We start from the raw sequence: 15,931 nt of genomic DNA, 5'->3' as shown, positions 1-15,931 counted from the left end.
TATGAAAAAATATCAACCCTCTTAAAATGAAAAACATCATAGTAAATTTTCATTTTAACCCAAAGTTGAGTTTTTGCTAGAAGGTTGAAATTGTGCAATCAATGTGCTCAAAAGTCTCTGATATTTTGACTAACGCTTTATCCAAGCTCCAAATTTCCCACTGTGCAAGTTCAGCTTTAGCAACCTCATAAAACCCATACCCAGCTTGGCATGCCAGCCTTGACCACTTTACAGTTTATGTTCATAAATATATGAACAAAAATAGACAGCATACATACAGTGAAAGATGTTAAATATATTCTGCAACACAGCAACAGGTTGGAAGTCATGGTGTCACATTCAATTAACCAAATTAAAAAATTACAGGAGAGAATAGAAAGGAATTAACAGATATGGAGAGATCATATCCATTTCTTACGGAAAAAAATATAATAAAAAAGAAAAGGCAGGATCATTCTCCTGGAAATGAGAAAAACCCCAAAGCAAAAATGACATCACAGTACAGGTCCAACCTCACAGTAGGTGTGATTTTTATATCATGAATGATTCAGGTGATGAGAGCTCCACGATTTAAATAACAGAAGTAACAAATACTTAAGTTCTGATCTTTCACTTGTGAAGGTTCTTCTGTTCACAAATTAAGTCCCAGTCGAACACTGGGTATGATCTTTCATGCTTTGTCAAAACTCATCCTCTCTACACCAGTTCAAGATAGTTCAAAGATTCGAAACTTCTGGAAATTTCTATCGTCACTGATAGAAAATGATTCAGATTGTTTATCTACAAAAACTGAGGTTTATCTTTACTGCTATTTACTCATATGAGGTGTTCTGCTTGACCATGTAGTACTAGCATGGAGCTTGCAAGCAGCAAGCTAATTAATGGGGCCATTCTTTACTTTTGAGGAAAAGAATCTGCTGAAACCCCGTGATTTTTCCGGTGTTGGAGCAGAAGACGAGGAAGAAGAGCCAGACTTGGTAGGCCTGTGTCTTGGATTCTTTGAACTGACTGGGGATCTCAGAAGGTTTGCTTCAGTTTCGGATGGGCTATATGGGGCATTATAAAGGTCCATTGGAGATTCACTGCTGCCCATTCTCTGTATATTTACGGAAGCAGCAAAATCTAGCTCGGTTCGATCATAGTCTTGCAAGTTTAGGCTTCTAGCAGTAGTTGGTTCGTCATCTGCAAAGCCTTCCCCTCTTCTCTCACTGAAAGGAGACCCAATTTGTTCTGGTTGAGGACGCAAAGTTTTCAACTGTCTGCCGAGAAGAAAGATTGTTTCTTGACACTCTGCAAGCTTCTCTGCTGCAGCTGTTAATTCTCTTTCCTGTTGATCACAACAAACAGTTCCAATTTCAGCTATTTTGTTCCCATCGGTCTTGTGGGGAAAAAACCCAGCACCAAACAGCCAGAGCAAAGAATGCAACAAGAGAGATTAAACAAAAATAGCAACATAAAAATACAAATTTTTGCCATATTCCATCTATTTATAGAAAAAATGAAATGGCAGGGATTTTTTCAAATTAAATGAATGAAGCATGCAATTTATTTATCCAGAATGCTCAGAAATAATTTACAATCAAAGCCCCATAAAATTCCAAATGGAAAGAGTGCCATGCAAATAGAGATCCAAGCAAAAGACCCTAGCCTAGAGCAAATGATATGCTGCTAGTTAATCGATACTAACCGTCAAAGAAATATTGCAACAGCATATAGAACGGTTGATTCAATCAATTTTAATGGCACATTAAAATACACCTCCTTTACACAGTTCTTCCACGTACACATTTTCGTCATTCAAAATGAAAAGACAACATGCAATTTTTTGAAAACAACAAAGCACCCAAACAAACCTAAAATAGTACAAAAGTAAATAAGTTAAAAACATTCTGTGCTGGTTATGTATATACACACGACACACATACATATGTGTGTCATCAGAAAATCAAATTTCAGGAGCAGCATATGTAATTCTCGAGGTTGAACAATCAAATACAAGTTGATAGTCTGTGCCGCTTTTCCACATCTGCAATCCACAGGCTCCACACATCCTCCCCCCAAACTTCGTAAATCCCTTTGCAAATGATATGCCATCCAAATACCTCCTTTACACAGTTCATCAGCATTCACATTTTTGTCACTCAAAATGCAAACACAACATGCAATTTTTGAAAAAAAAAAAAAAAAAATAGCACCCAAACAAGACTAGAACAGGACAAAAATAAAGTTGAATGAAATACAATGCCGGGGACTATTGGCACTCCATATTTATTTTTTGGAATATTAAAAACAATTTCACCCTTTTGGCTTCCATTTTTGTTCCCTTTTTTTTCACTCTGCAGGTGAACAGACAAAAAGGGAGCAAATTAGTTGATTCATTGTGTGGACAGAAAAATGTGATGGAATGCAATTAATATTTTTTGGAGTGCCAATATCATCTGTAATCCACATGTTGAAAAATCAAATACAAGTTGATTATATGTCCTGCTTCTTGCCATCTGCAATCCACACCTCCTCGCCACCACCCTCCAACTCCCCACAGACACAGCAGTCATTTAACTAGTGGGAATTGGTCACGTCAATTCCTTTCCAAGCAAGATGAAGTGGAAGATGAAATAAAAAAGAAAAGAAAAACCATGAGTGTGCACTTGCTTTCAAACACACAATTTGGAGATAAGCGATGTCTATTTGCTTTCAGCCCATATTTTTGGTAGAAGAAATAAAAGCCAGCATGGAAAACTCATATTTAAGTAAGCATTGAGAAGGGTCATATCCCTCACCTGTTTGGTCTTGAGATCAATATCAGCCACGGAACATCCCTCATTCCTTGCAAGAAAAACACATAGAGAGTTAGAACACGAATGTAAAATAAGCAAAGGCAAATAAGACATCTCAAGAAAAAATTTACAAACAAGAATTTCACTTAAGGGTTGCTATAGGACCGGCTGGCCAAGCTGAGACTGTCAAGGTGGATAAAATCCTATATCCACCATAAATGATAAAACAAGTATGGTCAAAAAAGAAAATAAAAAGCAAGCCAAACTTTTCCCCCTATTTTAGACACAAATAGGTTAAGGCCAGTACAATTGGAAACAGGCCAGCAATCATTTATTGCCCCAAACAGGGCAGCTCATATATACATACACAAACACACACATACACATATATACATCACCCATATTTCTTAACAAGGCAGAACATACTAGAATTATGCACTAACCGCATGGCCAATTCGTATGAACTGCTTAGTTTTTCAATATGTAACATGACATAATTTCTTGCACTGATCTGAACTAGAACAGATCATTCAGATCAACACTAATCTTAAAGACAGGATTCACACAAAACCTGTCCTGGTCCAAGAATAGCATAGAAAGCCTCTAAAGCTATAGCCATAGTTCATCTTGGACAAAGTAGACATTTGGCAGGACATGCAGCTAATGCCAAAAAGTTCCAAAAGGAAATCTGATGCTAACCTCTTTAATTGCCCCTGGAGATCCCTGCATCTGGCCAAAGCATCCTGATGACTCCTCTTTTCTTCTTGAAGTTCATTTTCCAAATTTTCTGTTTTAACTCCCAAAAGATTCACTTCAGACTCTGACTCTTCAGCACGCATTTCAAGTGATTTGTACGACTCTGCCATACACTTGAGCTGTGTTTCAGCCAACCCATTCAGCTTTTGAGCAGATGCTAATTGTGACTTGACATCTGCTAGAAGCTGTTCCATTTCTTGTAATTGGGATTTAGTACTCTCAAGATTTTCAGTACATCTAATTAGATCTGACGCCAAGTTCTCTTTCTCTAATTTCATTTTTTCAAACTCGTCCAATGAGCATTTGCATGCCGAGGCATTTGATTCAAAGCCAATGATTATATTCCCATCCTGAGGCACCTCAGGGTTAGAAATGGAATCAGAAATGTGCTCAAAACCATTTGAATATTGCGCTCCCACTGAGTCCTTCTGAACTACTTTATTCTCAGGCAAAGCAACCTTATCTATACAATCAGAACTATTGGTGTCTGCTTCTATACCCTTGTAGCCCAGGATATTAAAGCTGAGTTCACTGGCTTCGGCTAAAACATGAGAAAGTTGACTAACAAAATCAAACAAACTTATTTTGCTATCTAGAGCTTTATTTGCAGTGACTGAAAATTCCTCAACTTTTTGGTTCAATCCACCGTCAAGAGATGTCGCCTGGAGTGTCATAGTTTCTTTCCCCAGAAGGCCCAGATACAGGACAAAGTCATGAATCTGAGAAATGGCAGCTGCCAATTCTTGGCTTATGACATGCACAGATTCTGTGCCCTGTTTACCATCTGGGAACAAAGATACCTCCTCCTCTGCTGTCACACCAGAATCTTCAGGGCAAGCTTCCCTATTACACGTAGCATCAGGACAGTGTATTTCTTTAAAAACACAACTTACAGAATGTTGATGCAAAGTATCATGTGCGTCCTGCACAATATGTTTGATATCCTCCAAAATTTTTCCCATATCAGTGTCCTTGGACTCAAACACCATAGAGATTCTAGAATGAAGCTTCTCCAAAGGCATTTGATTAGTATGAGATTCAGGTGTAGAAGCCGAGTGATCCACATCAGAAGATACCAGATTTGCCAAGGGATCCAAATCATCCTGCTGTGCAGGCTGGAGATCCATATGTGCTCCAATTTCTGCTGAAGTGTCATGGTTTACAATTTCATATTTCTTATTATTTGAATTGTCAGAAATGGAAATGGCTCCATTTGAATCGTTTGATAAACATGCCAACTTCTCCATCTCCAGGAAGTCATCCATGAGCTCCAAGTGATTCACATTCTCCTTGTTCTTTTCCTTCCTGAATTGGGAGAGCTCGGATATCAATGCTGTAGCCCAAGACCCAGCACAACTTGCTTCATCATCATTTCCATCTTCAGACAGGGAAGTCAAGCTTGGTGGATTGCTAGCATTTTGACTTGAGGAACCTTCAGTGAGGATCTGAACATTAGATTTGAGGGGACTCTTTTGTTGATTATTAATTTTCAGGTGTGCTTCCAGACTTTGAAGCTTGCTAGCTGTCTTCGCACAAGTATTCCTTGAAGCCTGCAATTCGCTGTTACGCTTTGCCAAAGCTTCTTTTAACATCTTTGTTTCTTCCTCCATTGCTAGCAGTCGTTCTGTGAGAAATTCATTCTCTTTATGGCATTTCTGTACATTCTCAAGAGCAAACTCAGGAATAGGGGTGAAGTGTGGACTAGAAGGTCTCGCAGGAGACCTCTTTGGTCGAGTTTCTCCATAATCTCGGCCTAAGTTTTCAACTTCTAGCTTCATTTGGGCCAATGCAGCAGGGCCAGGTAACTTCTTCCTCACAAGACCTCGCAATCTCTGGCACTCTGCTTCTAATTTAGCTATTTTCTTGACACCTTCCAAATGTTGCTTGTTGGCTACTTCAGCAGACTTCATGCTCATATTCTTTTCTTCATTACGGATTTCTAGCTCTTTAGAAACTACATGGAGTTCGTACTTCAGTGTATTTATATCTTTTTCAAATGATTCAATATTGCTCTTCAAGAGTTCAATATCTGCCTCAGCTTGTGATTTTTCTTCACTCAACTTAATCAGCATGTTAGAACGCTCTTGCAATGTCCTTGATAAGGCATCATTTTCAGCTGCTGACCGAAGAAATTCCTGCTCCAAGTTGCCCAGCTTTGCTTCAAACTCAAGCTTAATCTTCTCACACTGCTTGGTTTTCATAAGAAGAACATCATGCAATTTTTGTTCATGTTCATCCTTCAAATTCCGTATCTGCCGCATGCACTCTTTGAGAGCACCATCCAAATGGGATGCCCGATCTTCAGCAGTGAGCTTTGAAAGTGTGACAGATTCAAGATGATTTTTCAATGCCAAAGCTTCTGCTTCAGCTTTCTCCCACCCTACACAGAAGAGAGGTCTCAATTTGAGAATATTCATACCAAACAAAATCAAGAAACTCTCAGTCTTGACTGGAGAAGTTGAAGATACAGTGGACGGACCAATAGTCATTAATGTTCTAAAGAAAAAACAAGCTTTCAACAATCTTTCAAGAATCTTTCATCACTCATAAATGATAATTTCTGAAGTAAAAATATGCAAGGCAAAACTTCTGCACAATATCACTGCTGCTATACCTGAGACAGCTTCTTCAGCAACTTTCGCATGCTGTTTCACCAAGTCATCTTTCGTCGTCATCTCTGAATGGGCTGCTGACAGCTGTTCATCCAACTCTTTAATTTGATCCTCCAGCGCATTAACTTGATCCTCATATGTCTTTACTTGATCCTCCAACCCAGATAGATGTGAATATGCCTCCACAGATATTTGAACATAGTTTGGTTTTTTGTAGTTATCCTGTTAAAAGAACCACAAACAAACAATTAAACTAACTATGTTGAAGTGCAAAAGAAACTAAGATGACAAGGCAATCTGCTCACTAATCAAAATGCAGTGACAACAACCCCCTATCCCCAAGGAAAAAAAACAAAAGAAAAAGGGTTTGCAATTAAACACATTAACCAGAGTTTCAATGCCGCCTTGTGCATCTCATTGCAGTTTTGCTTTGGCAATCTCCTTAAACACTTCGAAAACTCAGCATGGATAGTGTGAACATTAAACATATTTGATCTTTACAATGCACCAGTGATCCATCTTTAAATTAATATAGTATTTAGCAGATCATGATACCCAAATTACTATGATCATGTAGATAAATGGTAAGGAACCATGCCTAAATTGTGAATCACAGGGTTGGTTGATGGTATGGAATTCAAGAGCAGTGTCCATGAGTCAAAGGGTTGGTTGAATGTAGGGTATTCAAGAGCAGTGTCTATTAAACAGGCTACTTCACATTGTAACTCCATAGATTACAAATGAAAATATCAAGGGGAAAATTCTCCATGAAGACCAATAAAGTAGTCTTTTATGTTAAACTCTTTTATTTGTCAAAAACCATTTGAAGATAAAGCATGCAAAAGTCCCCACTTTACACAAGAAATGCAGTGGGTATTCAGTGTTGCACTTTAAGGTTCCTAATAAAAGAAAGGAAGAAATAGAAAAATGGAATATTCCAATATGACTGCTATTGGGAAGCATTGATAAGTACTGTAATTGCAATTAGGAACCAATGATTATGATGAACAGCCTAAAAAAATAGGAAATTAATTGAAAAATAATAATAATTCGAGAAACACAAAGTAGAAACTACATCAAGTAACTAATAAGCTACAAATATCAAATTCAAGTCAACGAAAATACCTGATCAACCTGAGATCCAGCTGAGACTAATGAAGCACCAGCAGAGTCTGATGCAGTAACTGCTTTCTCAGCCGCTGCCTTATCAGATGATTTCTTCTTCCAAGGCCAACTCCTGCGGTCCATCTCAGGCTGTGCAGTTCGCAAACATACAAGAAGTTAGTGATAGGAATTCTATTTAAAAAGTTTATGTAAAATAACAATATCACTTAAGATTCAAAGCACGCATTACAAAGAGAGAATTTGATCAGAATACATTGCAGTTTTTCAGGACACACTCTCAACTGAAATCACAAAGGAGCCTACCATTTTGCTTCGAAATTAACGAGTTACTTTTCTTTCACATTTTTTATGATATATATTTTAGTATTTATTAGTGTTGGAATTCAATAAAGAGAAAGATAAAAATACTAGAATAGGAAGCCTCAAAAATATTTAAATCATAAACTGACTTCTAAAATAGCACAGGTAATGAGGGGAAAAAAAACAAAACAAAACAAAATAAAAAGCAGTGGATTTTCAACCACTTTGTTAAATAGAAGCATGGTTTGCGATATCCATGATAATCTGGTTGTCAAAGCCATGAAGATGAAAATGCATAAGAATCTTGCTAAAAGCTACATTCTTAAATTGAAAAAACACTAATGACATGAGAGAGAGAGAGAGAGGAGGACCCTGATATTCATCACTGCATAACTATCAAAAATGTAAGAGTAACATTACTTAATTGTTTACAACAAAATCAATATTGATAATAGCATCTTACACAAAATCAACCATATGTAAGAAAGAAAGCCATCAATGTTGACTGAAGATACATAAACCATAAATAAGAAGCTAATCAGAACAACAATAAAATAAAGAAACAGGAACAATTTAATTGCCCTGCTGGTTTTATAAATCAACTAGATGCTTCACTTGCCCAATTTTAATAATTAGGAAATTGCACAAGGAGCCCAAGATACTCGAGAAATCCAGAGAAAGAGAGAGAGAGAGATCACACAAGGTTCCATAGACTGAGACGAAAGACTCCAAACAGCTTAAAGTACAAAGTTTAAATTCAGTGTCCCAGACGAAATTTGACATCCATGGAGCATATGGGAGAACAGCGACTAGGTCACAATTTGGCAGGACCTGCTTGCCCCGTCATTTTCACTTCAAGAAAACGTTTTAAAAATTAAAGGGAAAAGAAAGAGGGAAGGCACAATCATTTCAAGCCTACAGTATGAGCAATAGAGCTACTATAATTCACGAACACAAAACGCAAGCAACCAATAAAATATCAACTAAGAGGGAAAAAAACAAAAAACAAAAACCGAAAAAAGTAGAAACCCCCGTCGCGAGATGCTCGCTGAAGGGAAGCCTAAATCTGAAGTTTTAGTCACGAAATCATAAAGCTGATATAAATTCAAGTGCTCCCACGGGGGCACATTGAATCTGAAAGTACACGCATTCTACAGAGAGTTGCAGCATTGAGAACTCCAAAGATCTACTCACAGAGCTTCCATTAATAAACAACCCTTGATTGAGAAGAAAACTCAAAGACATAAACCAAATAATTAAACAATAAGCACTAGTGACACCTTCAGCAAAATTAGAAGGCTTGAGACAACACCTTTTAATCCAGCCACAGAAATCCAAATCAAACAGAGACACAATAAGCAACAGCAAGATAAGATTTTCAGAGGAAAAAAAAAGGGGGGGGGGGGGGGGAGGGGACTTATGCCAGAACCAGTCTGCTGAGATTCAACAAAAACGTCAATCTCTCTACCAAAATTTCTCACATTCGATGCATAATAACATCAAAATAGAGACAATCCAGCACCGACAAAGGCAGAAACGAAAAATCTCAACCGTGACGAAGATGATAAAAAAAAGAAATAAAGAAAAATAAAAATAAAGGAACAAAGAACAAAAAGAGAACTGTGGGAGCCAACTGAAAACTGAAAAGACGCTTCCATCTCGGCGGTTCGCAGTCATTGATAGACAAGTAGTCAAGCATACATATCGAAAGGATGAAAAATGAGAAAAAGCAACTCACCGGCCGTAAACGTAATGCAGCTCTAGCAAGCGAGCGAGCGAGCGAGAGAGAGAGAGAGAGAGAATTTCAGATGATGAGAAATGTGAGGTCAGAGTGAGGGAGATCTAAATTTTTTCTAGAGCTCAAACATCAGGCATTCTCCGATTTTTCTACGACTGATTATATTTTCATCGTCAGTTGATGATAGACGGAGAGAAAAGGAGGACGAAGGTGCAGGAGGCGGCGGACCTGGCGGTGGAGTAGTGTTGTGATCAGTGGTGGTGGTGGAGGTGGTGCGTGGGCAAAGAGAGAGAACATTTAGCAATGGGCGTCACACTTAAAAAGCAAGACGTTAACGCAAAATGCTCCAACCCATTTTGTTTTGTTTTTTGAAAATACAAAAAACAATAACAAAAAAAAACTTACTTCCCCCAAGTATTTATTTCTTTTTGTCGGACACTAGGCCAAGCTGTGTTGCATTTATTTATTTTTTTAAAAAAAATATTTAACAAAATTTTAAAATGAATTATCATAATTAGCAAAAGGGCAAAATCATACATAATTAATTGAGATTTAATTTCTGTAGGCATGTTTTCTACATTAAAAATTTTTAATAATATATTTTAATATAAAAATATAATATTTTTTAATGCATGCAGCTAAGACAATATAGTTTTCAAATGCTATTTTATTTGCTTCATATAACAAAGAAGAACCTTTTAAATTCACATATTATTATTAATCAGACTAATTTAAAATATAATTATATAATTAATTTTAAAATTTAATTTAATTTTAAATCCCTAAAACATCTCCACAACAATTATGACAAAATGATAATCATGAAGAAATATATAAATACAAATTTATTTTATAATTATTTATAAATTTATTGATTCATTAATTCATCACTTATTTAATTGTTTTATTTCAAAAAAAATGAAAAATTTGGGGAAAAATAGATTTTTTTTCAAATACTTACAAAAATATTGTCTTATTAATTTTTCTAGGTTGTAAAAGGAATTCAGAAAATAATAGAGTACAATTTTTAATTTTCATACATAAATTTAAAAAATTGAAAACTAAGGTGATAATAATTTCTTAATTATTTATAAAATATGAAAATCATAAATAAAATTCATTTAAATTTGTTAACTGAAAAAAAAAACAAATTAAAAGTTTCTCTTCTTCTTCTTCTACTAAAAAGGTAAAAATAAGAAATTTTTCTGCACAATAAGCACGGAAAAGGGTTTTTATTTTTATTTTAATTTTATTTTTAAGATTTTTTGTGTTCAAATATTAATCTAGCGCACATGCCAGGCATGTGGCACGCAGATTTGTAAGCTTAATTTTTCTGAAGAGAGGAAAATTATTAACTTACCAAAACTTTTCTGGTCAAATGACACATTTACCCCTGGGAATGTACGAAATGGCGATGACCTCCCCCACCACGCTTATGCCAGAAGCAACTGCTAGCTGTACTCATTTTTGGACCACCGTCACTTCGTCACCACAGCTCAGACTCCTCATTGCGCTTCCGCGTGAACCTCACGCGCTGCGCACTAATTTCTATTGCACTCTCTTCCCATTTATTTACTTTTTTTATCCGACGCCCCCTTTAAATATAGGGAAATTACAAAGCCGCCCCATAAATTCTTTCTTGAGGAGATCATGCTGCCCCGATTTCGAGGGATGATAAATCTGCCATTCAACTGCCCAATCTTTGACACAAACTTAGTCTCCAATAATATGATTTATGATTTAAGTTTCCATTTCAATGGACGCGGGATTAATCACGTGGAAATTCGATATGTAATCTAAAAAAAATAATAATATGATTAAGTTTAGCCTAGGAGACTTAAATTTATATAAACTTCAATTTGCATACACATGTATACTAAAATTTTCAATTTAACCTTTATTTTATTATTTATCATATTATCTAATTTACATAATTTTTGAATCTAGGCTTCTATTTTACAGTTAAATAATTTAATAAATAGCTTGAAGAACAACTAAGAAAGATTAATTTGATTTAATGATTTTAACAATTAGGATATCTTTTGATTTCGAAGTTTGACCTAAGTAAAGAAAGTACATAACATTTATGATAAAATTATCTTAATACAATATTAATTATGTTATGAGCAAAAATATATGTAAGTTGTTAAGATTAAATTTTAATATTAAATTTTTTTTAATATAAATATTTGCTCAATGCTTTACAAAATTGATGCATATGAATTATAAGATTAAAATACTAATTTCATTGTGATGAATCTGATGATGAGATATCCGGTTGTCATATTAATGTTGACAGTATCGTGATTTAGAAATACGATTTGAGTTTATAACATTTATATTGAGAGCTTAAATCTTTAGGAGAGGTGTAGATTAATTATTTATAGATAAGATAACTATCTCAATTACTCTCTTATTAAATATAATCCAAATAATAAAATATCTAAGAGTAATGTAGTATGAATTTTAGTATCTTCGATTCCATATAAAACACAGCAATATTTGTCAATTAATTGTAGAAATCGTAATTAAATATTATTTATATATCCTACATAATGGTTCAAAACATGCTAACTTTTGCAAAATTAAGATATTTATAAATAATGGATCTCGCTCAAAAATCATAATATTAAATTTTTGTGATTTATTTTAATTATAATATTTATTCTAAAACAATGAAATCCATATTTGGCAACTTAAAGTTTAATTTAAATTTTAATCAATTCAGATGAATAAAATACAAAATTATATGAAATTTTCTTCGAATTCATAAAAATTTAATTCTAAGATTTGAAATTTATTTTCTCAACACAACTTGTACTATTAAGCCAGTCGAATACGCCTTTGGTTCATTATTAATACAGACTACTAGTTAGAAAAATAGAAAAAAAATAAATTTAATAATGTTCGCACCAAAATTAGGAGGGAAAAACCAAATAAAATAATTGTGTACTATAAATTCAAATATGAAAATAAAGGTAATTCATTATATTTAAAAAAAAATAAAAATAGAAAATTCAGTGAGAAGGATTTTATTGGTGGATTGAGGGAATCTAACAAGCAAACACAAAAGGGTTTTTCTTGCATTTTTTTCTCTCTATAAATTAAAGGTCTCTTTCGATTACTTGAAATGTTTCAAAGAAGGATCTTAAGAACTTCATTTTAAGGAAATAAAAAAAGTGTTTTTAAAAGAGTTTTGGGTCATATTTACTTTGCAAAATTTCTATTTTCAAGAATAAAATATTTATAGCATAAAGATTTGTTAGTTTATAAAAAAAAAATATTAGCATTAATCATTAGACATGGTCTTGCAATAATTTTTTTATCACACTAAACACAAAACATGATAAGAATAAATCTTTTCAAGGTGAAATTTGAAAATAATCATCCCGTATATGCTCTACATTGTGAATTTATAAAATTTTGGTCAAAAGGTATGGACCTCCTTTAAAGTTGACAAAAAGATAATGATCTCCCGTTAAGTTTCAAAAATTTCGAAGACATCTCTTGAGGTTTTAAGAATTTTATGGACCTCCCATAAGGTTAGTCAAAAAATACAAATTTCTCATTGTATTTTATGAAATACAAGTTTTTTAACGAGAACCAAATAGATTGCTTAAACTTATAACTGTCAAATGAGGAAAAGACTAAAAATTTGAGATTTATTCGCAAAATTAGTGTTAACAAAATTAAGTTTGCACTAAAAAAGATGAAAAATGAGAAAGCTATGAGACCAGATAATATCTCAATTGAAGTTTGGAAATGCTTAGGTGATAACGGAATTATATGGTTAACTAATTTATTTAATATAATTTTAAAAATTAAGAAAATGTCAGATGAATGGAGGAAAAACACTTTAATACCTATATACAAAAATAAAAGAGATATTCAAAATTATAATAACTATCGTGAAATTAAACTTATGAGTCATACAATAAAATTATGGGAAAGGTTAGTTAAACAAAGATTAAGGTTCGAAACGAAAGTCTCAGAAAATCAATTTGGTTTTATGCTTAGGAGATCTATCGCAGAAGTTATTTATCTCTTAAGAAGATTAATAAAAAAGTTAAGAGAAAAGAATAGGAACTTGCATATAATATTTATTGACCTTGAAAAAACATATAATAGGATACTTAGGGAAGTTCTATGGTAGGTTTTAAAAAAAAAAAAAAAAAGTGTATGTGCTAGGTATACCGATGTCATTAAGGATATGTACGATGGAGTAATAACTTATGTAAGGACTATAGATGGAGAAACTAGAAAATTTACAATCACCATAGGTATACATCAAATATCTGCTTTGAATCCTTGTCTTTTTACATTAGTGATGGACCAATTGACTAAGAGTATTCAAAAGGAGGTTTCATGGTGTATATGTTTGCAGATGATATTGTATTAATTGACGAAACTATGGACAGAGTAGAGGCTGAATTAGAATTATGGAGAGAAACTTTGAAATTTAGAGGTTTTAGGATAAGTACAAATAAGACAGAATATATGAAATGTAATTTTAGTAATGATAGGAGGAATATTGGAGACAAAGTTAAACTTGATGATGAAGAAATAAATAGCACTTGTAGATTTCGATAGCTTGGATCTATTATGTAAGTTGAAGGAGAAATTGAAGATGATGTAATGCATAGAGTTAAAGCAGGTTGGGTAAAATAGAGAAGTGCTTTAAGTATACTCTGTTATCATAAAATACCCTTAAAATTGAAAGGAGAGTTTTATAGGACAACTATAGAACCAGTTATGCTATATGGATCAAAATGTTGGGCGACGAAGAAACATAAAATCCAAAAAGTAAAAGTTGTCGAAATGAGAATACTTAAATAGATGAGTGGTATAACATTGAAAGATAAATTAAGGAATGTACATATTTGTGGTAAGTTAGGTGTACCTCTTGTAAAATATCAAATAATGGAGGGACGACTTAAATGGTATGGACACTTGCAACGTAGGCCACATAATGCACCTATAAGGGAGAGTGACTTAGTTACTGTGGGGGACAGTAAAAGAGGTAGGGGTAAACCTAAAATAACTTGGAAGGAGATAATAAATAAGGATTTAATATCCTTAAATTTATCAAAAAAAATGATTCATGATCGCATAAATTGGTGGAAAATGATTCATATAGTCGACCTCACCTAGTGGGACTAAGGTTTGGTTTTGTTGTTGTTGTTGTTTTTAAATCTTTTGACTAGAGGTTTGTATACTTTTATCAAATCTCAAAGGAGGTCTATGGTTTTTTTGAAGCCTTATGGGAGCTCAAAGAAATTTTTTAAATCTCAAAAGAGGTTCCTCTTATTTATCTAATTTTAGGGAAGGTTGGTGGCTTTTATTCTAAATTTTTTTGTTTTGTTGTTTGCAAGATGATGACTATAGGTTTTGTTATGTGAGAAATCAAATTTTTATTTTGATTTACATTTCTAAAAATAAGCATTCCATAGATAGACTAAATATAACCAAAATCTCTTAGATGTAAAATATATTTTTCTTTTTGGTTTCGTTTTGGGTAGGAAGGACTTATGAGCACCCAACTCAAATAGCGTGTAATTATCGACTTTTGAAAGCACTAGTAGTGTTCTATAAGGAGAACACAAGCACTCAATCCCGTCTAAATATCGTACTACTTTTATTTTTTATATGACGTACTAACCAAGCAAAAAAAAAAAAAAAATCATTGGCTCTTGGGGAGTAAAGTATACGTTGTCACTTATGAGGAGTAATCATATTAACCTAATTATAAAAAAGGTCACATTTACTTCACAAAATTTCTATTTTTAAATATAAAATGGTCATATTATAGGGATTTATTAGATTATAAAGGAAGTTGAGCAAATGACCATGTAATAGTTTTTGTTATACCATCAAATACAAAAAATGATACGGCCAAACATTTTGAAAATAATTATTTCTTATCTATTCCATATTAAGAAGTGATTAAAAAAAACTTTCGCTTTGTCATTTGCAAGATAACAACAAATCATTTTGCATTGTAAGATATCAAACTTTTGTTATAACTATTACACTTTTAAAAATAAATATTTATTTTAGAAAATACAATTTAATTTTTTGAGATGTAAAAAATAGTTTATATTTTGTTTAAATATGTATATATTTTTTTTTTTTGGGTCGGAAGGACTTTGATTTATTAGCTAACCCAACTCAAAAAGCGTGTAATTGTCCCACTTTTGAAAATTATATTGACTAAGATAAAAAAAAATTATAAATTTCAATGATCTAAAATACATCAAAACTTGGAGTTGGAATCTCAAATTTAAAATTGTTTAGATTCAAATAAATTTGTATGCAAAATTGTGTTAAATTTTACCAAAATTTATATAAATCTAAATATAAAACCCGAAAGCTATACTCTTAAATACCATTCCAAATTGAATTTTAGGGAGAAATTAATTGGTAGATCAAGTTAGGATTAAGAATTTCCACCATGATGGGTGAAATCCAAGAACAATTAAATACCAATATTTTAGAAAGACAGAGATCCCCATTCATCAACCCTATTAGCTAGGCTTGAAAATTCCAAATTTCTTTAATTATATTTGGATTCAACCCCCCTAATGCTAAAAACAGAGCTTGCAAGATTTGATTAGGGCTAATTT

At 33.4% G+C, this 15,931-nt stretch overlaps 1 protein-coding gene across 3 annotated transcripts; it reads right to left on the bottom strand.

The window, feature by feature from the left end:
* Nucleotides 1–316: 316 nt before the first annotated feature.
* Nucleotides 317–9,703, bottom strand: LOC131161594 (filament-like plant protein 4). 3 transcript variants are annotated; one of them, XM_058117450.1, is made up of 6 exons: nucleotides 9,309–9,703; nucleotides 7,271–7,399; nucleotides 6,148–6,367; nucleotides 3,477–5,913; nucleotides 2,781–2,826; nucleotides 317–1,327 (listed from the first exon to the last, which is right to left on the bottom strand). In XM_058117450.1, the coding sequence occupies exons 2-6, from the start codon at nucleotides 7,391–7,393 to the stop codon at nucleotides 875–877; spliced, it is 3,279 nt and encodes a 1,092-aa protein (XP_057973433.1). In that variant the 5' UTR covers nucleotides 7,394–7,399; nucleotides 9,309–9,703; the 3' UTR covers nucleotides 317–874. The 3 variants fall into 3 exon arrangements, with proteins under 3 accessions (XP_057973433.1, XP_057973434.1, XP_057973435.1); XM_058117451.1 differs by lacking the exon at nucleotides 9,309–9,703 and adding an exon at nucleotides 8,883–9,030; XM_058117452.1 differs by lacking the exon at nucleotides 317–1,327 and adding an exon at nucleotides 1,714–2,105 and having other exon boundaries at nucleotides 9,309–9,668.
* Nucleotides 9,704–15,931: the final 6,228 nt, after the last annotated feature.

This window comes from Malania oleifera, chromosome 8, assembly GCF_029873635.1.
Source record: "Malania oleifera isolate guangnan ecotype guangnan chromosome 8, ASM2987363v1, whole genome shotgun sequence".
In the NCBI taxonomy this organism is placed as follows: Eukaryota; Viridiplantae; Streptophyta; class Magnoliopsida; order Santalales; family Ximeniaceae; genus Malania; species Malania oleifera.
Note: the sequence above shows the minus strand (reverse complement) of the source record. Positions and strands in the feature narration are given on the sequence as shown.